The 22,736-nt window shown below is 45.0% G+C and overlaps 2 protein-coding genes across 2 annotated transcripts in view; both read left to right on the plus strand.

Annotated features, from left to right (window-relative positions):
• The window catches only part of LOC142572645 (nose resistant to fluoxetine protein 6-like), a 41,860-nt gene extending 36,115 nt beyond the window's left edge, over window positions 1-5,745 (plus strand). Inside the window, exons 11-12 of the mRNA XM_075681952.1 lie at window positions 698-780; window positions 5,496-5,745. Coding sequence (XP_075538067.1) covers window positions 698-780; window positions 5,496-5,745 — 333 coding nt within the window. The remainder of the gene's footprint in view (window positions 1-697; window positions 781-5,495) is intronic.
• A 10,550-nt stretch (window positions 5,746-16,295) lies between these two features.
• On the plus strand, window positions 16,296-22,533 carry LOC142571032 (uncharacterized). The gene is made up of 2 exons (XM_075679335.1): window positions 16,296-16,421; window positions 21,158-22,533. Exons 1-2 carry the CDS (start codon window positions 16,368-16,370, stop codon window positions 21,458-21,460), a joined length of 357 nt encoding a protein of 118 aa, XP_075535450.1. The 5' UTR covers window positions 16,296-16,367; the 3' UTR covers window positions 21,461-22,533.
• Window positions 22,534-22,736: the final 203 nt, after the last annotated feature.

Genomic DNA, 22,736 nt, shown 5'->3' on the forward strand with positions numbered 1-22,736 from the left:
AACAGCTGCTGGCTGTTGCGTATGGGCCGAACTGGGTCCATACGCAATCTGCGGTCGTCTCAAAGTACTAGCTGTCAAGGAGGAAAAGATGGGAGAAACTGGCTTGCTCTCCTTTTTTTGTGAGTAAATTTTTGCTATCCGAGGCGGCGCACGTGCCTATAGTGTCTCAAGGTGCTACTTTGCACGAGTAAAAGGACGGGTAAGGTTGTCCTTCTATCGAACAGTGCGTACGTCTGGGCTCTAATGGATGGAGCATCGGGGCACTGCGCTGGCAGACCCGGGCTGCGAACCCACCAAAGGACGCGTAATCTTTTATTATTACACCTAGACGTCCCCACGTGCAAGACCTAAGGCCCCGTCGGCGAAAGCTCTGCAGGACTATAAATAAAGTTGTTACTAACCAAACTATGAATGCTCCGATTGCGACTACGCAGCCGGAAGAGAATCAATACTAATAAAGTTTCGCATTGAAATTGCCTTGAATTACTCATTTAGCCTTTTGAGAAAGCACATTCCTAAAGAGTTGGTCGCAAGTGTATTGTACTCACCGGTTCGACGTCATGTAAGCATGCCACTCGTAGAGTACACGGGTACCTCTTGGGCTGATGCCGAAACACCCGCAGCGCTACCAGATCTATGTGACGTCACATTCTGGAGCTGCTGTTCTCGCTTCATTTCTCGTTTCTATTCGTTGCAGACAATCTTGGTGCAGGTGTGGTACCTTGCCGCAGACTTTCAGTTCTTTCTGATTTCCCTCGTCGTGATCCAGACGTTTAGGCCGTAAGTTTTTTCTGTCTATTTCTTCATATTTAAGATGGAGAATGTGCAACTGGTTTTCTTATATCGTAAAATGAAATGCCTGGTGTGGTGTGCTGACGTCCTGGTTGAGTATTTAGTTCTTCACAGAAGAGCTAAATGCACTTCCAGGATGTTGTTTTTAAAGGCAATGTTTTGCATGTTACATGATAGTTACGATATAATAACAGAGCAGTATTCTTTGTATTCCTTCGGAGTAAGAAAAAAAAAACATGGACGCCCGTTCCTGTAAAGCCTTGCCATCACGTAACGTTTTCGTTGTCACTGGGATATTCACCATCTCTTGAACAGTTCAGCGCCTCTTCGAAATCTGAGAAGCGGAGAGCATTAAACAACGTAAATCCACGCAAGCTAGATGACGATTATTGTTTACGGACAAGATAAAGCCGAAAGGCCGTAAAATTTTCCTTGAGTAGGCACTCTAACCATTCCACAGTGGCAGTTCCTTTTATTTAAGGCGATTAGCATTGTTTGCCCACATAAGGCATCTTTAGCATATCAACTATCTATCTATCTATCTGTCTGTCTGTCTGTCTGTCTGTCTGTCTGTCTGTCTGTCTGTCTGTCTCTGTCTGTCTGTCTGTCTGTCTGTCTGTCTCTGTCTGTCTGTCTGTCTGTCTGTCTGTCTGTCTGTCTGTCTGTCTGTCTGTCTGTCTGTCTGTCTGTCTGTCTGTCTGTCTGTCTGTCTGTCTGTCTGTCTGTCTGTCTGTCTGTCTGTCTGTCTGTCTGTCTGTCTGTCTGTCTGTCTGTCTGTCTGTCTGTCTGTCTGTCTGTCTGTCTGTCTGTCTGTCTGTCTGTCTGTCTGTCTGTCTGTCTGTCTGTCTGTCTGTCTGTCTGTCTGTCTGTCTGTCTGTCTGTCTGTCTGTCTGTCTGTCTGTCTGTCTGTCTGTCTGTCTGTCTGTCTGTCTGTCTGTCTGTCTGTCTGTCTGTCTATCTATCTATCTATCTATCTATCTATCTATCTATCTATCTATCTATCTATCTATCTATCTATCTATCTATCTATCTATCTATCTATCTATCTATCTATCTATCTATCTATCTATCTATCTATCTATCTATCTATCTATCTATCTATCTATCTATCTATCTATCTATCTATCTATCTATCTATCTATCTATCTATCTATCTATCTATCTATCTATCTATCTATCTATCTATCTATCTATCTATCTATCTATCTATCTATCTATCTATCTATCTATCTATCTATCTATCTATCTATCTATCTATCTATCTATCTATCTATCTATCTATCTATCTATCTATCTATCTATCTATCTATCTATCTATCTATCTATCTATCTATCTATCTATCTATCTATCTATCTATCTATCTATCTATCTATCCTCTAACACCGACCTACTGGCTCAAGTTGGCTACCAGCTTAGGCAGCTAGGCATGTGCTCGTGGTTGTGACGCCATTGCGGCCGTTGCATCGTCGGCATTCCAGCTTTGTCATCCACTCTTGTCATACCATCGTCGTTATACTGTCGTCATGCATTCGTTGGCACTCTACCGTAGTAGTTCCATCCTGGTCGTTCCATTGTCGCCCGTCAGTCTCGTCAAGCGACTTTTGTCATGCCGTCGTCGTCCCGCCATTGTCGTCATACTCTTATTGTCTTCCCATTGTCCTCATACCATTGTCGTTTCATTGCCATGATTGAATCGTCGTGATACAGCTGTCTTTATGCCTATGTTGTCATACCGTTGTCATCGTGATGTCACGGTCTTTCCATTCTCGTCATTCTAACTTCGTCGTGCGACTCTCATAATGCTATGGTCGTCCCGCCATATTAGTCGCACATTCGTTGTCATACCACGGCGGTTATGCCGTCCCCGTCATGCTGTTGTTCTGCCATCGTCATAACTTCAGCAAGATCCCACCGCCTTCGCCTTTTCAGTGACAGCAATCCTTTTTTGTCACTCTATTGTAATCATGCTATCGTCATTTCATCGTGATTCTGCTGTTGTTATGCCATCGTCGTGATTGCGTGGTGGCCTGACATCCACTATTGTGCATGTGTTTTGATACCATAATCGTCATGCCATTGTGGTCCTGCCTTCGTCAGCACTTCAGCTTCGTCATTTGTCTTTCAAGCCGTCGTCGTCACCACGTCATTGTCATACAGGTTTCTGGATAAATTCTTCATAACGCCATTTTCTTCACACACTCGTAGTCATGAGATTGTCGCCATACCGTTGTCATGCCATACTCGTAATTTCGTAGTTGTCATACATCTATCGTTATTTATTTGTTGGCATACCACCATAGGGGTGCCATCGTGGTTGTTACACTGTGAATAGGTGTACGGTAGCGCGATTAAAAGACCACACAAAGGAAGACACCCAGGGACACAGACAGCGCTTATAGCGCTGTGTGTGTCCCTGTGTGTCTTCTTCTGTCCTGTTTTTTTAATCGCGCTACCGTACGCCTATTCAAGATGAGTTACCAACAAGCCCCCATTGCAACTCTCATGTTACATTGCCGTCATTCTTAGTCATACCGCTCTCGTCTTGCCGCTGTCGTCATGCCATCTTCGCCGCACAGTCGTCGTTATATCATTGTGGTGATGCCCTCATCGTCACGGTGTTATTTTACCATCGTCATCACATTAGTAACGTCATCCCATTGTCGTCGTACCGTCGTCGTCATGCCACCTTCGTTATTCCATCGTCGACAGTGCATCGGCGTTATACAGTCATTGTCATGCTACCATGCTCATGAGCGACCTTGGCAGGCTAGTTCCATAGCAAAGTAGGATGACACCAAGGAAGTCTAAGAAAAACCCCTACATATCTTGCATAAACGGGACTTCAGAAATACGATGTGTAGCTTCACTGCTCCAATAATAATCGCATATTCTCTACAGTCATCGTGAGGCGAGTTCTGCCTCACGATGACTTTCTTTCTATTAAATGAATTTCTTTCTATTATGGTATTCATAGCGGGGTATTTATTGCCGTAGCTTGTTTAACCATGGCAGCTTTTTGAACTTGTGGAATAGTGAGACCTTGTTATGCAGCTTGACGCAATTCCGGCAACTCAACTAGAAGTGACATTTGGCACGTGCTCCGTTGAGGGCTAGACTTTTCAGGCAGTTGAAAGGCATTGGAAAGATTGGCGCTACAGTGAAAAGACAGATGCGATGAGACAGGCCACTTTGAGCATATTTCGCTGTAGGTTGGAGGCTTGAGTTGCAACCGCATACGTAAAGTTACTCGCGTCAGCAAATGGGCAGGTGTCAACACATAGTAAATCACAGAAAGACGTTTTGAATTGGTTGCGTAAACATATATTTAACAGACATTCGCCCCCTCGTCTGTGCCAGTCACTTACGATATCGAAGAATTTTCGCAGTTTATTCGTTTTAAGCAGTAACGTTTTGCATACAGAATGCAAAAATGCCTTCGACCTAGCTGAATACTGCAGTTCGGTTTCTACGGATTCAGTGCTAACTTCTAGTTCGGCTGCAGACTCAGAATACTCTCACAAGGCTTTGTCGCATCGATGTACTCGGCTTTGCGGCGTGGTTTTCAAGCGCTGACTTCAAGGGCATGGGCGAGGAACTCGTGCGTAGTCTTGCAAAGTAATCCCGCAATATAGCTAGCTTTCGAAAAGTGTCATATACTGGGCCGGCGGTGCTATTTTAGACACTGTCATATGCTGACCCGTGGTCGACTTTGAACGCTAATGGCCCCCTTTGAGCCTAACGTAAGTCACTGCTACAAATGTTTGCGAATCTGTAACTGCATCAAGGCATCCTACTCGTTTCATGTCTGTTCGCATTTCAATATAATACCGATAGTATCTGCGTGCAATTACCAGCGCAGTTATTGCAATGCCATTGCAACTACTAGTTCTTCGCTCAACTGACTCCCAGTAAACGAAATGTATTGCGGATACGAACTTTATTAATGCGTAATCATTATTTGGTGAGTACCCCAGCAAAATTTGTCACTTACGCGAAAAGGGTCGTACACTTCATCTGCAAAACAAAAGCACAATTGTTAGAGTAGTGTAAATTTATATGTACTGTTAGTTTTAGAATCGATAAGGATGGAATGGAAAATTAAAGAATAAAGGAATAAAAGAGGTAACCGTTCTCGTCACGCCTCCTTGAAAGCTTACGTTCCCGCGTTGCTGGTGTGCGTGGAAACAAGGCTATCTTGGCATTGCGGAATATAAAAAAATGATTGAACAGCTGATATGCAGATGTGATAATAGTGTACTACTGGATGACTGCTAGCCTCAAAAAGAAGAAAAATAGTGACGTCGCCGTCGCCACGTCAAGGTCGTGACAAATAAAAAATAAAAAAAATGAAAGAGGAAATAAAAAAACGCCGTGGTGTGGAAAAAAAAATACCGGTTGTGACGCCGTTTTGGCTCAGTTGATACGGTATATCTGCAAAATAAATGCATAATTGGTGAAGTCAACCCATGTAATCGCTATAATATTGTAATAATAGATTATAGCGATGGGTATATATGCATAAGCTATCTAAATAAGTAAGCAAAACCGACGTAGCAGCCGGACGAAAAAATGTTTACGCACTAGTAGACAATTCTCAGAATTTCTGCAGCATATTTTCTCTTTTTTGAGGGGGGGGGGGGTGGTTGGCTTAATGTTCTAAAAAAAAACTTTGACGCATTGTTTTGTATGTTTGTCTTTACAGAAGGAAATGGCTGACCGCGGCGACATTCGCACTGCTCTCCCTCGTGTCTTGCTCCATCTCTGCGTGGCAGATATACGGCACCAACCTGAGGCCCTTCGTTGTAGCCGTGGCAGATACGTTCAGGTATACGGGTCTCTGTTCGGACTGCGTGCAACCCGCAGATGAGGCCTTCTCAGCGTTTCCGTGGGCATGGCGCTATCCTTTCATCGCGCCGGAGATGAACTTTTGTGTGACCGAAGTAATATTATAGGCAAAAAGGCGATAAAAACGTTGCAGTTACAGATAGTGCTTTCCGTGTATCGCGCGGGAGGGGGTGGCCACGCAGCACGGCTAGAGAGAAAGCGAAGAATGAGCTGGGGGGGCAAGGAGGGAATAGCAGGAGTCGTAGGCTTGCACAGCCGGTTTAGCGCAACCATCGCACCCGCTGGCTCCCACAAAGACGAATGGAAGGCGTCACATAAGACGTGAACGATGAATGTCTGAGTGGTCGACTGACTACCTGCGCAAGAGCCAAAGTCCATTGAACTTACACCTACAATAGCCGGTTTCTCCAACTGTGAAAATAAATAAATAAATAAATAAATACCGAATATGAATTGCAGGAGGTATGCGTGCCGTGACAACAAAGCAATTAAATTGTAATTGATTGTAATTGTAATTTTATGACACTCCTGTCAAAATATCCTGCCTATGAAGCTCAGCGAGAAAGGCTCAGAGAAGTAGACCCGTATTCACAGATAGCTTTTACGTTAAAATTATCAGTAAGGGCGAATTCTAGCCAACCCTAATGCTGCACACAACATTTGCGAAGGCTGGCAGCCATTAGCAAAATGCACTTTTGCATGAATAGCTTAGTGAATTTGGTTTCCTGGCCTCGCCCATCGCAGTTTGACTACAGATCAAACGCAAGGCAAGCTCGTGCACTAAGTGAGAGGGTAGTGCGCGTGAAGCAACTCAAAGTAGTCCATCTTAACGAGGAGCTCCGGCATTGAGCCTTTAGTGACCAAGGTGCAGGTTTCGCACGGTAAGATCCATGTCAATTATTAAGCGTATAAAATGGCTGTTTTCGTGTCGTGCCTACGTGTCCGCTTTGATGCTTCTTTTTTATTCATCTACATCCATATATGTGTGATCTGGTGCCGCATTACGTACGAATAATTTTGCGGCAATTCTATTCCTTTTATTTATCCCCCATTGCTACGAGTGGCGGATAAGCATGTGCGATAACGTATAGGCGTGGCGTTCTGCCAGCAAGCGACAAAAGAGAAAAATAATAAAGAATGAAAGCAATGATTAGATAATACGACCCCGGTAGTAATTTGAATTTCTTCCAAGCGCTGTATAAGTTTGATTTGTTTTCTTTATTTTTTCCTCTCATTTACGGACATAGCATTGCACGTGCTGACAGTGCGGGTGAGCGGCCAAAATATGCTGAGTAAAACACAGGGCCGTATCCTTGTGCGGCAGACATGTCATGCACTCTGTCTATGCACAGACTATGATATGCGTGACGTTCTAGGCCTTCTGTCTTTCTTTTTTTTTCTACCTTATCTTTTGTTTACATTTCTTCGTCGCTGGAGTTTACTGATGTTTCTAGGATAGCCGACACGTGTTGGGGTCTATTTTCTCGGAATAGCGTTACTTATGCTGGAGTCACAATAGTTGCTTCCATCTCTTTTACAGCACCGTCATAGACACGCTGAACAACTACTACTTGCTTCCATTCTACCACGGAGTATGCTACTTCTCCGGTTGCATCACCTTGATTTGCGTACAGAGGTACGGCAAGACGAAGATTTCTAAGGTACGCTTGTCTACGTCACAGCTGGCATATGGTTCGCAACAATCAGAAATCGACACCCTGCGATGTCTTAGCCCGGAACTCTTGAATATGTGTGTGGCAAGAGATGTTGTGATGTTGTGGGAAGGGGCGTTGGCCGAGGTTGTGCTAGCCCGAATGGCTGAAAAACTCGCTTCTGCGCAGTTAAGGGTCAACTAAATCACTGAACGTTGTAGAGCACCAACTTGCGAATATTAGGAATGCAATGTATAGCGTTAACCGTGTAGCCCTAGCATTCTGTAATCCGCAGGCATTAGTGTTTCTTTTCTCTTCTTGAAGGTCTTTTAGGTTAACAGTAAGATTTTAGAATGGAATCGTTTGTAAATATCCAAAAGAAAAAAAAACAGAAAAGTCCAAAGTTACAAATCTTGCCATTCGAAAGAGCCCAACACCGTTGGCCAGCTGCCTTCGCTAATAATCAGCATCAGTATTGGCTGGAAATAGTACTTCTAAACAAGTGCATTGTAAGAAATTTTTGTAAATGTGGGCTATTATTAACTCTATCTAATCGAATGTAGAATATAATTCTTGTACTGTTGAAATGAAATAAGAGGAATATCGGGAGAAAACAACGTTGAATATATTTGACTGGGAAATAACAATACTCCTAATTTTCTTTCGATGCCCATTCCGCTCTGTACCTTGCTGATCAAGGACCGTATGATCAAAATAATACGAGCACTAGCCTAGCTTTAAATAAATAAACATATAATTGACTTTTCGAAGCCCATGCCTACTTGTGCCTTGTTCACAATAAAGGGCAGTGGGAGAGAGTCCGATAATTTATGCATTAGGTCACGCACATCCCTGTAAAATTACACCGCGCCCAATTTATTGTGCGTGTTGTCGATTGTATGCCTGCTGACCCTTAGAGCAGGTACGAAGATCCACGCTTTTCTTTCGTGATTACCAAAAAACATTCATTAATGCTAGTGGTTATGTAATGCTCCCCTTAGGCGTTAGAGCTGGCATGGCATTTTGCGACGTTGTTCAGGTGCTGTTGAATTCTTTTTTAAAGTTATATTTTTACCAACACAGAAAGCATCGATATCCCGCTACGGTAACTTGCAGATTACCCCGGGAATACGTAGCATCTTCGAAATGATGTTTCACTCGCACGAACTGTTGTCTTAATTTGTGGACGCATGGTCAATTTTTACAGCGCATGTGCCAAGAAATTTTGCGCGTGCCACGCTCATAGCTTGCGCCTAGGATAACAACGCGAACTTCCACTCCACATTTTCCTGTACCGCGTCATGGTTAGCAACAGTAGAGCGCAGTTCTTGCGCTTTCAGCAGCTGCAAAGGTAGCTGTTGCAGAACAGGGCTTTTTATTTTAATGCGACTAGGATTGTACACTACCCTTTTCTTACATTTCCTCGAACCTTATGTGAAAGGTGCAGTTGCACAAAAAAGGCGAAGCATTGATTTCGATAGCAAATTATTATTATTATATTATAGTTATTGTTACTATTGGTAGTAGTAGAAGTAATTTATTATTAGTAGTAATTAAATGCTAGTAGCTTTATTGGCTGTTTAAACTGCTGCAAACGTTCGCTCACTAACTAAATTAGTAAGCCCGTCGGCACTCGCGCGCGAGCAAACATGAACACAGCTCACTCGATAAATACACACACCCGCTGTCAGAAGGCTGACGTGATGAAGAGCGGCAGCGGCGGTGAGTCAATTGCCCTTCGCGCTGCCTGTCGCTTGTACACAAACCAGAGGCGCGAGGACAGAGCGCACACGAATCAATCGGCTATCTCGGGTCGGCTACCCTTCGAACCTACCGCAGATTACAGCCAAGATAAAACGCGCGCGGCCGCGCTAAGCCACACCATGCGCAGCCGCGGCCGGGATTATAGAAGCGGAGACGCGTGCTACCCGGCCCCTCCCCCTCCTAGCGAACGCCCATCTCCCCGCTCCCCTCTTCGCGCGCGCGCGAGAAGTCGGAGCGCACCCTTCCCGCCTTCCTCGCATGCGCGCGCTAGAACGCGCCGCCGCACCAAGCTACTATTCTTCTTGGCTCACCCTCGCATACCTTCCCTCGCCCCTACAGTACACTGCGCGCGGCCACGGTCTTATCGCAGCTGGACCTTATACGGAACCTCATGGCATAGGCGGAAATTCGCACGGAGTGTCCATATAATAGCAATCCCCAATAATATATCTGCACATATTTTTACTGCGTGCAAGGAAGGGCGCGTGCCAGCGCCGCGGATGAACTTCGTCGGCCGCAGCGCTGAGCATCGTCTGGTCTCGCTCAAGCCACACACAAAGAAGCCATCCTAGTTAGGCGTTAGAACGCAGCCTATTGGTAATAACCTGCACGGAACCGTGATGAGCACTTTAGAATTAGCGTGAGCGCACTACAAGTTTTTTTATTTGAAAATCAAGGTTCCCTCAGTGCCAAAGGAATGGTTTACTGACCCGTCCGACGTGGTAGAACTAGGTTAACTTTACTAATGCAGGTCGGCAAACTAAGGGCCGTGATAACTGAAAACTTTGTTTATCCATGGAATCTACGCATGCCCTGGAAATATTTCCAAGAAAACGCTGCCAGACTGCGCTGCGTTTCCCTGGCAAATATTCAAATGCTTGAATATTTACAATATTTCAATATTACAATTTTACAATATTTCGCTATATGTCCATGTCAAAGACATGTACATATAGCGAAATATTGTAAAGGCCCCATCCGCTGCAAGATATGCGCTGGTTCACATACGCATAAGGAGTGTACGTCACGTTCCCAGCCTCGGTGTGCAAACTGTGGAGCTGAGCATGCTGCGTCATACGGAGGGTGTCCTAAAAAGAAATCAGCCACTCTTGCACGGACGATGGAGCAAATCCAAGGAAAAGTGCGGAAACGACGAGAACCACCACCGAATCCGGATGTGATGTATACATCTCCAAACCAAAAACAACACGACACGGTGCAGCGCAGCGACACGGCTTTGAAAAAGTCCTACGCCTCAGTCGTGAAAGAAAACCAGCAAAGGCCTTCAACTGCAAAGAGTCCATCAAAGCCCTCAAGTGATATAACCTCAAGCCCACGACAGCAACAAGTGTCCTCAAGGTCGCAGCAGAACAGGAAGAACCAAGAAAAGTTGTTAGATGGTAGCACTGCAAATGAGATATCAAGTATGCTGATCCCCATGATGTTCGCCGCAATCAAGGCTATTCTCCGTGCCAGCCCGTCGTTTAAGAGCATCCTTGAGGTAGAGGCCGTCCTGGCTTTGGAACCGCTGGTGTCGTCTTCTTTCACGGCGCAAAGCCGTGATTCTTCGCAGTAGCAAGGATGGCTTCGCCAACAATCGTCTCACAAGCGGTGTCCACCAACAAACACTTCCGCACATGTACTATATTCCAGTGGAACGCTTGCGGCTTGCGCTCGACGTTAGCGGACTTTAAGCATCTTGCGCGAGTGTACCGATTCCCTTTTATGGTCATTTCCGAGTCTCGCGTCGACGAGCAGTTTAGGATAAAGGGTTATTATTTTCATTATTCAAGGCGACAAAATGGAATTAGCCGACTGCTCGTTGGATTTCGCAACGACGTACCTGCCTCTGTGATTGACGTAGCACAACATTACAAGAACGAATATATTTGCGCAACCACAGTGATTGCATCCAAAGTGTTTACCCTGATCGGCGTCTACTTGGAACTAGGATCACCTTTCGACGTGACAAGATTGGAAAACTTGTTGACAAACACTCAGTCTCCACATATTATTTGTGGAGATTTCAACGCACATAACGAGATCTGGGGCAGTTCACATACATGTGCTCGGGGTGCCAAGCTAGCGAAGCTTCTTGCAAAATACAATATAGAGCCTTTGAACGATGGCAGCAGAACATACCTGAAAAATCCGAAGACTGTTAGCTGCATTGACGTCACATTCGTATTTAGTCAAGTGGCCCCTATGTTCGGATGGTGTACAGATTTCGAGACTCGAGGTAGTGATCACCACCCGATCCTAATCTCTGCCCTTCATTTTCGGACGTCGCCCAAAAAGTAAAACTGAAGTCGGTGGACTGGGAAGCTTACACAGCAGCCGTAGACAAAGGAATCACAGCCTCGACTACGAATACAGAAACAATACCGACAATAGCTCATTGCCTCAAACAAAGTACCCGCTCTTCCACTAACCATTGTAATGTGCCTACTAACGACGAGGAATTTGAAAGGATATCTGCCATTCGAAGGCGTGCCGAAACAAAGGCTCTACGTACTAAGATTATCGAAGACCTCAGAACTTGTCGACGGGCACAAAGACATATACGACGTTACCTCACCAAACAGGACCGAAAAAGGTGGAGGGACTTTTGTCGGACACTGGACATACGACAACGGCTGAGAAAAATCTGGCGAGTCATCAGAGGCATTCGCAAAGAGCCGCAACAGCTTTATCCTTTTATCGCCCTCTCATTACATGAGCGCGCATCCCTGAAAGAGGTGGCAGAGCAGTACTGCATGCTACTTTCCAACGGAGCACAACCTTTGCGGCAAATTGCAAGTCATCAGCCTAGTCCACCTCGAGTTACCCTTCCTGACATAGAATTACCATTCACCATCGAAGAGCTCACGGCAGCAATCGGCGACGTAAACAAGCGATCATCACCTGGCCATGGCGGCGTGAGTTATGAAGCGCTCGCAAATCTATGCCACACATCTCGCCTACGCCTTCTGGAGTACTACAACGCCTCATGGGGGGGGGGGGGAGTAACTGGGGAAGTTCCTACGGAATGGAAGCTTGCGAAAGTCATTCTTATATTGAAGCCAACGAAGCAGCCAACAAATTACGCCTCCTTCAGACCCATATCTCTGCTTGGCTGTGTAAGGTAGCTATTCAAAAAAATGATCTACAAACGACTAAATTGGTTCCTGGAAACTGCAATAGTTTACCCGGAGGAAATGAATGGCGTCCGGCAAAATAGGTCCGCAATTGATAATGTCATTGCCTTGGTCTCATCAATTGAAGAGGAATTGGTTTCTGGAAACATACCTACTGCATTATTTTTAGACATTAAGGCAGCATATGATTCGGTGTATCATAAAGCAATACTTGACGCTTTGGAAACCCTTGGTCTTGGAGGACGGCTTTACGCATGGATGGAAGACTATCTTCAAGGACGCCAACTTTTCATGTGTACCCCGGATGGCCCCACGACGCTTTATTCCGTCGAGAAGGGAGTGCCACAAGGATCTGTGTTAAGCCCGGTATTATTTAATTTAGTCCTCATCTATCTGAGAAGAAACGTGCCCCCTGTCGTCAAAATCACACTGTATGCGGACATCTGCATTTGGAGTGCGGCGCGTTCCCGCAGTACCACCCAACAACGTCTCCAGAGAGCGCTAGCAAATATATCAGCCTACCTAAACCCAAGGGGTCTGAAATTGTCCCCCGACAAAAGCGTTGCCATGGCTTTCACGCGGAGGTGTGTGGAAAAATACTCACTAGTGTTGGGTGGTCGTGCCCTTCCATACGTCAAGACGCAAATGTTTCTTGGAGTGACGATCGATAGGAACCTCACATGGTCGCCCCAAGTGAAAAAAACTGAGTGAGAAGATTTCCTCGGCGTCGCACGTATTCCGATTTTTAGCCGGATCACAGTGGGGCAGCAACTGTCGATCAATGATGCTTCTTCATAAGGCCTACGTCGACGGAACACTACGATATTACCTCCCGATCCTGCACAAAATGTCTCCCACAAGCAAGAGAATTCTCGAGGCAGCACGAAACAATTGCCTTCGCGTATGTCTGGGCCTTCCGACGAGGTCGTCCCGCTCAGGAACTGTAGCAGAAGCTGGATGTTTGCCTCTGGAAGTGCTACCTTCGCAGGAGACACTTCGTATACCCCTCCGCCACGTCATTCATACGAAGACTCACTTTTATTGCGAAAGCAATACTGCTCGCACTTTCGGCCCATCGGTGGTCGTGGCGCCTCCTTACACAGCTGCGCGTCACGTGACCGTTTGACGTCACGCCAGACCGAGAGACGGGGCCCCAGCTCGCGGCATTGATGGTGGAGGCGAAGAGAGGGCGCTCACTGGTGTGACGTCGCGCTAGGAGGATAAATTGGGCTACTCCTCGGCTCCTCGCAGTGGTCGGCGCGCTGCCTTGCGCTATGTCGGATGATGTATAGCCATAAGTTTAACAAAGGGCAACCATGTCCACACCATCAGCCGAACCAAGGCGCAGCCAAGGGTATTGCTTTCGCAATCTTCCAGGCTTAACCAAGTTAAGCCTTCAGCCAATTTTTTTAAAGGGTATTTCCAGAACCCGTGCAACATCTAGCTTTGGGCAGGCCGTCGGAAGCATATCTATTTCGATTCCTGCTCAGGCGTCACAAATTATGCCGCGAAACATTTGACCATGGACACTGTCCCCACTGGAAATCGTGCCATATATACCTCGAATCAGTGCGAAAAAGAAAATGCCTCAAGCAGCGACTTATCAGATAGCTTTGGAATATATACACAAAGAATACGCAGCCGCAACGCACATTTTCACAGATGGCTCTACAACTCCACATCGTTCATCGTGCGGACTTTTTGTTCCCTCTACAGGGCAACGATTCTCGTTTCGTCTTGAGCGAGCGACATCATCTACTTCAGCGGAGCTATATGGCATTAAGGAGGCCCTTGTGTATGTACTTCGACAGCAGCCGCCAAAGACATAGGTGATTTTCACTGATTCAAAAGCAGCCCTACAAAATATGTGGAACAGGCATAAGCGATGCAATAATCAACCAGCAGCATTTGACATTGCTTATCTTCACCACAGGGCTAAGATTGCTGGGCATTGCATAAAGTTCCAGTGAATACCTGGCCATGCCGGCATTCCGGGAAATGAAAGAGCGGACGAAGCTTCCAGAAATGGACTCCAATACCGCAAGTTCAAAAGAACATTTTTTTAGAAAAGCCGACGCTTCAAACATGGCAAAAAAATATGCCTATCAAGGAAAAGACCGCATCTTGAATCTGCCGCTTCACCAAGATAACTTCTTGCGTTACATTGACCCAGAAATGAGACCGAAAATTCCACGACCACTTCCTCGACACTTCGAGACATTGTACCATAGTCTTCGACTGAACATGGCATACACGAACAATTATCTGTACCGCATAGGACTTACCACTAACCCATACTGTGATAACTGTCGCAACTTAGAGACAATTGAGCACATATTACTAGAATGCCCCGCGTACCGCGATGAGAGACAATTTTTTTAGCACCAAATCGACATAATTTGCCACGAACCGTTAACGTTACCGAGCATCTTAGGTCCAGTGCCCGGCCCTTCAAAACAGCGACGGGTTTTGGATTTATTGTTCAAATACTTGACAGAAATTGGTCTAATAGGAAAGCTTTAAAAATTGCACACTTCTTATACAAAAGCCTAAATTTACCCGCCATGTCACCCGTAAATATTAGTATCAGGTCCACTCGGACATTTCATATTTATTTTTATCCTCTTTTTCTCCCACTCTCTTCTGGAATCTTTTAATCCCATTCCCCATCCCTATACAGTGTGGCATGCCAGCGGTTATGTACGCGCCGGCAAAATTCTCTGTTTTTCTAATAAAGAGCCCTCTCTCTCTCTCTCTCTCTCTCTCTCTCTCTCTCTCTCTCTCTCTCTCTCTCTCTCTCTCTCTCTCTCTCTCTCTATCTTTCTCTCTGTCTCATTCAGTGCATGATGCCTTTAAAGGAACACATTGCTGGCTTAGCGGATTTGCTGAGTACCGGTGTTCTAAAATTTTGTTGTGTACATGAAAACGTGCATAGTTCACCGGGCAAGGTATGCGATTACAGTATGCGATTTACACACTTAATACGGCATAACTATTGCAACTTAGCGAAGAGTCGCGGACGGACAGAAACAAAAAAGAAAGACGAACGAGTTGTTTTTTTGTGTGTATATGTTTTCTTTGTGTCTGTCCACAACTTTGCGCATACATGTTCGAAATTCTAGAGCGACAAGCTCAACATTCACTTATTCTGAACTTAATGTGGTTATCTTGGGTATGGGTCCTTTTTGTTATATTTTTGACAACTTGCAGACGCCTGCGCGTTTTTTTTTTAATTTTTTTAAATTTCTACCAGATTTTGCAAGCTTCGCTTTGGTGCATCTCCCTGTTCTGTGGCCTGTACTGCATGTTCATGAAAATCGAGTGGTACCGAAGCACCCAACGGCCGACAGAAACCAGACGTTTGTTCGTTGCCTTCACTGACCGCATCCTGTGGTCCATTTGCCTCGCCTGGTTCGTCTTCACTTGCGCCACTGGCAGAGGAGGTGAGACTACATATACACATGAAAAAAATTCTGGTCATTCTTTCAGGTGTAGTTGTAATTTGCGTGAACGCTTCTTTAGACGTAGACACAACTCTAAGAAAAAAATATCTGCAGGACCTCACGGCTCCGCAGCATTTTTCATAGGCTTAGAATAGACGTCAATTGCTTTCCTTTCGAGGAAAACAAGAAATTTGCTCCTCTTATTCGGAAAGATTATCGGCTAAACTGATTAGCTGACATTGCTTCTGAACAATCTATATTCAATGCTTTCGAAGCCATGGCCAGAAAGTAAAAGTTGAGATAAGAAAAGAATATACGATGTATTGCTTGCAGAATCGTCAGTAAACGATTATAGTTTCTGCTTGTCTCTTACTAATGGAAACAAGGTAGTATATAATGGAAGCTCTGCTACAACAGTGAGTCATTTCTGAAGTAAGCATCGCAACTGTTTTGCACATACAAGTTATCTGCCAGTGTCGATTATAAAGTTATAGCTCTAATCTTCACCGGTCATTCGAGATGTAACCTCCTCGTAATGCGTATCAAGTAAAAGACATGCGCCTGTGTAGCAGGAAGTGACGCAATTGCATTTTCTAATTTTGCTGTGCAACTCTTTCTCTCTTTTTCTCACGACACCAACGAAGGATTTGTCAACCGCTTCTTGTCCTGGGGTGCGTTCGTGCCTCTGAGTCGGTTGTCATTCGGCGTGTACCTCGTCCACTCCCCCATTTTTATGCTCATCTACTACACCTCCAGAGAGCGCATCTTCTTTTCACACTTCACGCTGGTGAGTTTCAGCAAGCGTACCCCTGAAATAAAAAAAAACTTGGGCACACCTGAGCACGCGCGCACGTGCGCATGCACGTGTTCTCTAACAGCAAACTCCATACATCGTGGTAACTTCACGTTTCATTTTATGAGACGGCTGGTTAATTGGAGACAGCACTTACAAACCAAAAGCTTCGTCAATTTGGTTCCTGCTGCTTACTGTCCTTGAGTCCCATATTTAGATTGCGTTCACATTTTATCTTTAAAAAAATTTTTACACAAAGGCATATGGCATAATTATGCAGCCTGAATGAACGTATATTTCCTTCATTATGTCTAGCGTGACGATTGGATGGAATTCGCTCCCATGAGGAATTTTTGCGTGAGAGCTTTAGCTCGCACCACTTCTAGCTCTGCTCTCCGTTTCGTAACGAGTGCATGGCGCACCAGTCTGATTTGTTACGCATAGGTAATTTCCTAAACAAAATAGAAAGAACGAAGACAAACGGATGTGATAGTATTCGTTCCTGGAGCCAAATTCACAAAGCCTTTAGTTCATGAATTATTTATGCCATAGGTCGGCCGTTTTCGCTAATGATATGTGCAACATAGGATTGGTTGAATTTTTTCTCTTGCGATAACACTAGCGTAAGAGGTGTTTGCGAATAAGGGCATAGAGCGCATCAGCTTTTCGAATTCGCAATGCCTTTTGTACGTAAGTACTGTTTGTCAATGGCCGGTTGCCTTCGCTAATTATGCCTGACATCACAACCGTTTGCATCGGCTCTTACGAACAGTTCTAGCGTAATAACGTTTTTGCGAATACCAGTGGCGGCTTGCACGAGCGCCTAACAACGAAAATAATAACGAATTTGAGAACGCGTTCTTAAATGTTCCATAGAGAAGGCCTAGTCCACGCAAGAACGCGTTCTTAAATTCGTTATTATTTTCATTATTAAGTGTTCTTGCAAGCCGCCCCAGGACTGCCATATCAATGGATGAATGAATTGTAGGGTTTTAGGTGCCAAAGCGACGATTTGCTTATGAGGCACCCCGCAGAGGAGGCTACGGATTAATTTTCACCACCAAGGGATCCTTAATGTGCAACCAATGCACGGGACATGGGTGTTGTCGCATTCCGCCACCCATCGAAATGCGGCCGCCGCAGCCTGGAGGTCTGCTATGCTCCATGGCCTGATTGCTTCATGGACACTACAAAATAGTATGTCGTGTCATCGTCAGTGTTTCTGCTTTTTTTCTTTGTCTTATTCAGGCCCCAAATCCATATTTCAACGCTGCTTGGAATGTGCAGTTGCGGCCAGCTTCAGATGTGTAATTTTATAGGGCCTCGCCACATACGTATCGACGCCACCCAAACAACATTGACCGTGCTGTTGTACACTTAACTGAGTACCGACACGAATATTTTATGTGGCGTATTCCTTTTTATTTTCTTTTTATTTTTATAGGTCACTGTCAACTCCACAATCATGGAGTTGGCAATATTTCTCAAGAGTGCCACAAATAATTACAGAACCCTTTTATGTGACCCGTTCCAAACATGCGCACGTGCGCCAAGTGAAGCAGGAGGCTATTTATGTCCCCGAAACCTGATCGTCACGAGGTATCGCAAGCAGCTCAAACGTGCGCCAGTCAGGGCGGGGCAGAGGTCGAAGGCCATGGCTTCAAAGCAGTAGCGTAGGCAGAATTTTTCTTTTTTTTTTTGAGGGTGGGGGGAGGCGGACCGCACTTGAGAAGGGACTGGTAGAGCGAGGGGGGAGGCTGTGGGTTGGGCTGGCCCCATACTAACACACACATTAACCGCTGTGGTCGCTCAGTGGCTATGGTGTTGGGATGCTGAGCACGAGGCCGCGGGATTGAATCCCGTCCACGGTGGCCGCATTTCGATGGGGGCGAAATGCGAGAACACCCATGTGCTTACTAGATTTAGGTGAACGGTAAAGGAACCCCAGGTGGCCGAAATTTCTGGAGTCCTCCACTACAGCTTGCCGCATAATCAGAAGGTGGTTTTGGCACGTAAAACCACACAATTTAATTTTTTTAACAGACATATTACCAAGGGGGGTGGAGCGTGACCGGTTTGCAGACTCATATGTAATCAATTATACATAATTATTTACTTGTAATCGATTAGGTCATTTGGTAATACTGTGCTTGAACGATTACTTTGTATCCTCTGTAATGCTCACATTCCTAAAGAAACTGGCATCCGATATGGTTACAAAGTCAACATTGTTTTCATCTTCTGTTAAACTATCAGCGATCACATCGGCAAATAAAGATGGGAAAAGACAGGAATGCGTTAAGCAACATGCGACTAGGTGTACAAAATGCATTTAAAATGTAGTGTATAGGATTTCATCACTAAGCTTTGGTAGGGTATTCATAGGTCAATACCGTCGTTATTTCAACGACAGGGCAAGCGCAAGAGCACACAACTTGAATGCGCGCGAAAATTGCAATATTCACTTAGATATTGCAAAATATGTGGCTGCAACACAGATCGAGACCGCGCGACTTTCTTAAAAGGCGAGATGGACAAGTTAGCATGTAATATCATGGAGGCATTTTTTATCAAAAACGAAGGACAAATGTTTGGTAGGGCTCCATCAATTCACTTATCGCAAAGCGAACTAGACTTCTTAAAAGAAAATGTTTAAATATTTATTTTTGGTGGCGTCTTTTGCATGTGTAGCAACCACCGTGTCAATTATTATCGCAAAGTTGACGCTGTCGGGTGAATATTGAGCATATGTGGGGGCCGTTTTCGGGATAAACTTAGTTGAAAGTTGGCGCTTGCGGTGTACATTTTATGTGCTTTCTTGTCCTCCTCTCTTTCGCGCCATTGCATCAAGACTAACTATGTGCCAACTATTCCGAGCATCAGTACCACTCCCCATCAGGTTTCGGTGACGAGAATAGCATCGTGCTTCACGTACGTGGCCGCGCTGCAATTGGGGCGCGTTTTGAACTGGTCGCAGTAAACGATTACGTGGTAGTGGTGAGCATGCTGGGTTGTAGCAACAGGCGGGTTTAGCCTGGCTGTCAAGCCGGGCCACTGCTCCGCCCGAGCGTCTCCTGCAATACCATTGCGGTAAATAAGCATTTGTTGCGCTCAGGCAGAATTGAGGCTCCTTAGGGTAATTACTGGGTCTCCAATAAGGAAATAAAAGCCAGGAAAACATATTATGCCATTATTTCTTTAAAGCCCATAGCACTAATTATACGTAGCACTCATTGCTTCTATGTAGATGTCTACCGCAATTCCTTTCAAATAATGTCATTCACCTCCCTTATATGTCGCAAGTGCTGAAAATATAGTAGAAATGGCAGAGCGAGCTTTTAGTAGCGCCTGTTTCTTTTAGTCTTAGTGTAGCAGTATAGCTTGGCAATTGAATTTGTCGCAGGCTATAATCACCTTAAAGTTTGTATAGAAGTGTTATGTACAATATTCGGGAGTCTGAATGTTAAGTAGGAATTGTTTTCTGCGCTGTGATATTCATGTCTCCATATTTGCTCCGCCTGGCCAAGTATTATAGCTGTAAATGCGTTTTGTGAAGATGTAGCAGCGTTTTTTGAAATCTAGAGTTTGGCGAAGGCTCGTCGGTGGGAGATCATGGCACAGTTGCGCAAAACGTACGCAAATCGTCAAAAAAATATTCGCGCATGGGGATCAAAACGTGTTTCGCATTTCGAACCTTCTGGTTTCTTCTCTTTTCTTCAGAGAAGAAGTCATTGTATTTATTCGTTTACGCGACTGGGCGCCATTGCAACTTCCGTTAAAAAAATAAAAGCTTAAATTTAAACGCTTTGATCATGGGTGCAATACCAGTGAACAGCAAGGACATAGAGTGATGCGTACTGCAAGGTTGTTATTATGGTGCAGACGGGAATGGGTTCTGTGCCACGGCACCACAAATACCTGCCTCGAATGGAAGAAGAAAATTTCCCTTGTTCCCATTTCCCACTCAAAAAGCCGGTCGCGTGCAAGTATGGTTCAAAATAAAATGCGCCTACACAAACTAGATTATGATGAGGACAGCCGTCAATGAGAACCACTGCTCACAAAGCATACGTTCTTTGTAAACTCGGTTTCAGAGAAAATATGTAGCAACATGTAGCAAAATGCAGCAACGGCTTATTAAATAGTGAGAGGTTGAACCTATTTATCCCTAATGTAGTTCTAAATAAACATCATAGCACTTACTAACGTCCCTTTCTTTAGCTTCTGTGGGTGATTTCTGAACGACAACGCCTCTAGAGCAGCCTTCGATTTGCTTAGGAGGCTTCCTCCTCTGGTGACAGAGAAGGGCGGGAAGGAGGGAGGGGAGGTTATTGTGAATGGCATGTTCCATGTTCTGCCATTCATATAGGTCTTGCTAAAAAATCTCGCCAAACAGATGCAGACAATACTTTGCCTTGCGAGAAACACTTGACGAATATTAAAAATGACTGATATTTTATTGCAACTAAGCTTTCTTGGGCGCCAATGTGAACTTCTAAATCAAGAAGAAGCCAAGTTCACAAAGGTTTTTTTGTTCATATAAATAGTGTATGACTGGAGGACCAGCGTTGCTAATAATGCATCTGTTATGGCGATTTACTCTTGCCTGTAATAACAAGTACTCCATTGCCTATAGCTTATGAAGTGCTTTGTGAATACGGCTTGAGAAAAATTGCTGCATGCAACGACAAGGAGATCTTGTTCCAACTTGCCGTACGATTACCACGCAGGTGTCCCAGTGCTTCTCCGTCGTGATTTGGAGTTACATCTTGAGCTACTTCCTCTTTATCTCCTGCGAAGGGCCAACGGCGACACTCGAGAAGTTTGTCTTCATGCCTCAGCGACAAAAACAAGGCTCGCGGTCAAACGAAGTTCAAAGTGAAATACAGAAGAACGGGGTCAACAGCATTGCCAAGAGCATACCTGTCGGCCTCGTAGAGCATAACACGTCCAAGAAATGCCTCGACGGAAATTCGGTGGAACCAGGAGTCGGCTTCGTCGGAAGCAGCAGTAACGAGTGTTGCCGTTTATAACGGCGTCGGCTCCGAGCATGCTCCCTTCTTCACTGCTTGCAAAGCGCCACGTTTTACTGAGGCGTTTGTGTACAGCCGCCCTACCTGCGCCTACCGGGCTGGGTGGGGCAAGCCATCTCAGAAAAAGGAAACTCGCGAAGGAATGTGTCCCCATCTCATTGTGCACATGTTGAACATTTTACAAGAAGGATGAATACGCTGTGTAAATAGCCTTCCAACGTGCTTAGACCTCTCTGGGGAGCCGTGACGAAAGAAGAGTAAACTAGGTTTTCATTGAGATCTACAGATATTATACCACACAGTCATCCTATTCACTCCATACACGCGTCACTCCTACTGCATACGTGCGATATATCAGGGGGAATCATCAGCACTCGAAGTGTTTTCACATACTCTTCTGGTCCCAAGTGAGGTTTAAGTCTGCTAGGAATGCAGGTATTATGCAGTCACTGTACATGCAGCTCCAGTTCTGTTACTAACACCAGAAGGAATGTTTCGCTCACTGTGACTACGTCATGCTGACAGGATGCCTACGCGCATGGCTAAGGCTGTGCTCACATTAAATACGTAGTCTGGGCTCAATTTGTGCAAGCACTTGACACTGCCTGCTCAAACGTGCAGGTTGTTTATTGCTGTTGAACCGCGGAATACTATGTCCCATTTAGGGATAACGGGATGCATTAGAACAGTTCAAAATTAAGCGGGTGTTCAAAATAAAAAGTTTCCTGAAGTGAAAAATTCTGAAGTCCTCAGATGAACCGCCTTTTACTCACTGCCGCACAGACATGACTGTGAAAGAAAAAAAATTGTGCTAGAGTGGATCGGTTCTGCGCTAACGCGTAGTCTAGGCGACAGAGGCTATGGTGGAAGCCCGGGCCTGCGTCACGCTTACGAAGAAAGTGCGTGCAAGTGATTGCAATGAAAGCACTGTATTTCAACATGGGGCTTATCTTGATTCTACAAAGTATACATCTTTACAGCCACCATGCGCACTCATTTATTGTACATGTCCTCCTCATCTCTGTGAATACTCAATATGAAAATAAACTATTTCGCCAGATTTTTGGCGAAAACTACACGTAGACGTTGGTGAATGGTACACGTTTCAGAAGAATCCTTGCTTGAAGTTTGTAAAATACCCAGGAAAGTAAGAGAAATTGTACTCATAACGCTGTTTTTTGTCTATAACTGACCCGCTTACACCCACAGAAAGAGGTTCTTGAGCGAGCTATCAAACCCATAAACATAGGTGATTTTTCGCAATTGCACCGTTTCC

Source organism: Dermacentor variabilis, chromosome 1 (genome assembly GCF_050947875.1).
Source record: "Dermacentor variabilis isolate Ectoservices chromosome 1, ASM5094787v1, whole genome shotgun sequence".
In the NCBI taxonomy this organism is placed as follows: Eukaryota; Metazoa; Arthropoda; class Arachnida; order Ixodida; family Ixodidae; genus Dermacentor; species Dermacentor variabilis.

Excerpts from the sequence above, each read along its gene's own strand:
- LOC142571032 (XM_075679335.1), top strand. The coding sequence starts at position 16,368 with ATGCTCATCTACTACACCTCCAGAGAGCGCATCTTCTTTTCACACTTC. Across the intron at positions 16,422-21,157 it reads TCTTTTCACACTTCACGCTG|GTGTCCCAGTGCTTCTCCGT; the intron begins GTGAGTTTCAGC and ends ATTACCACGCAG.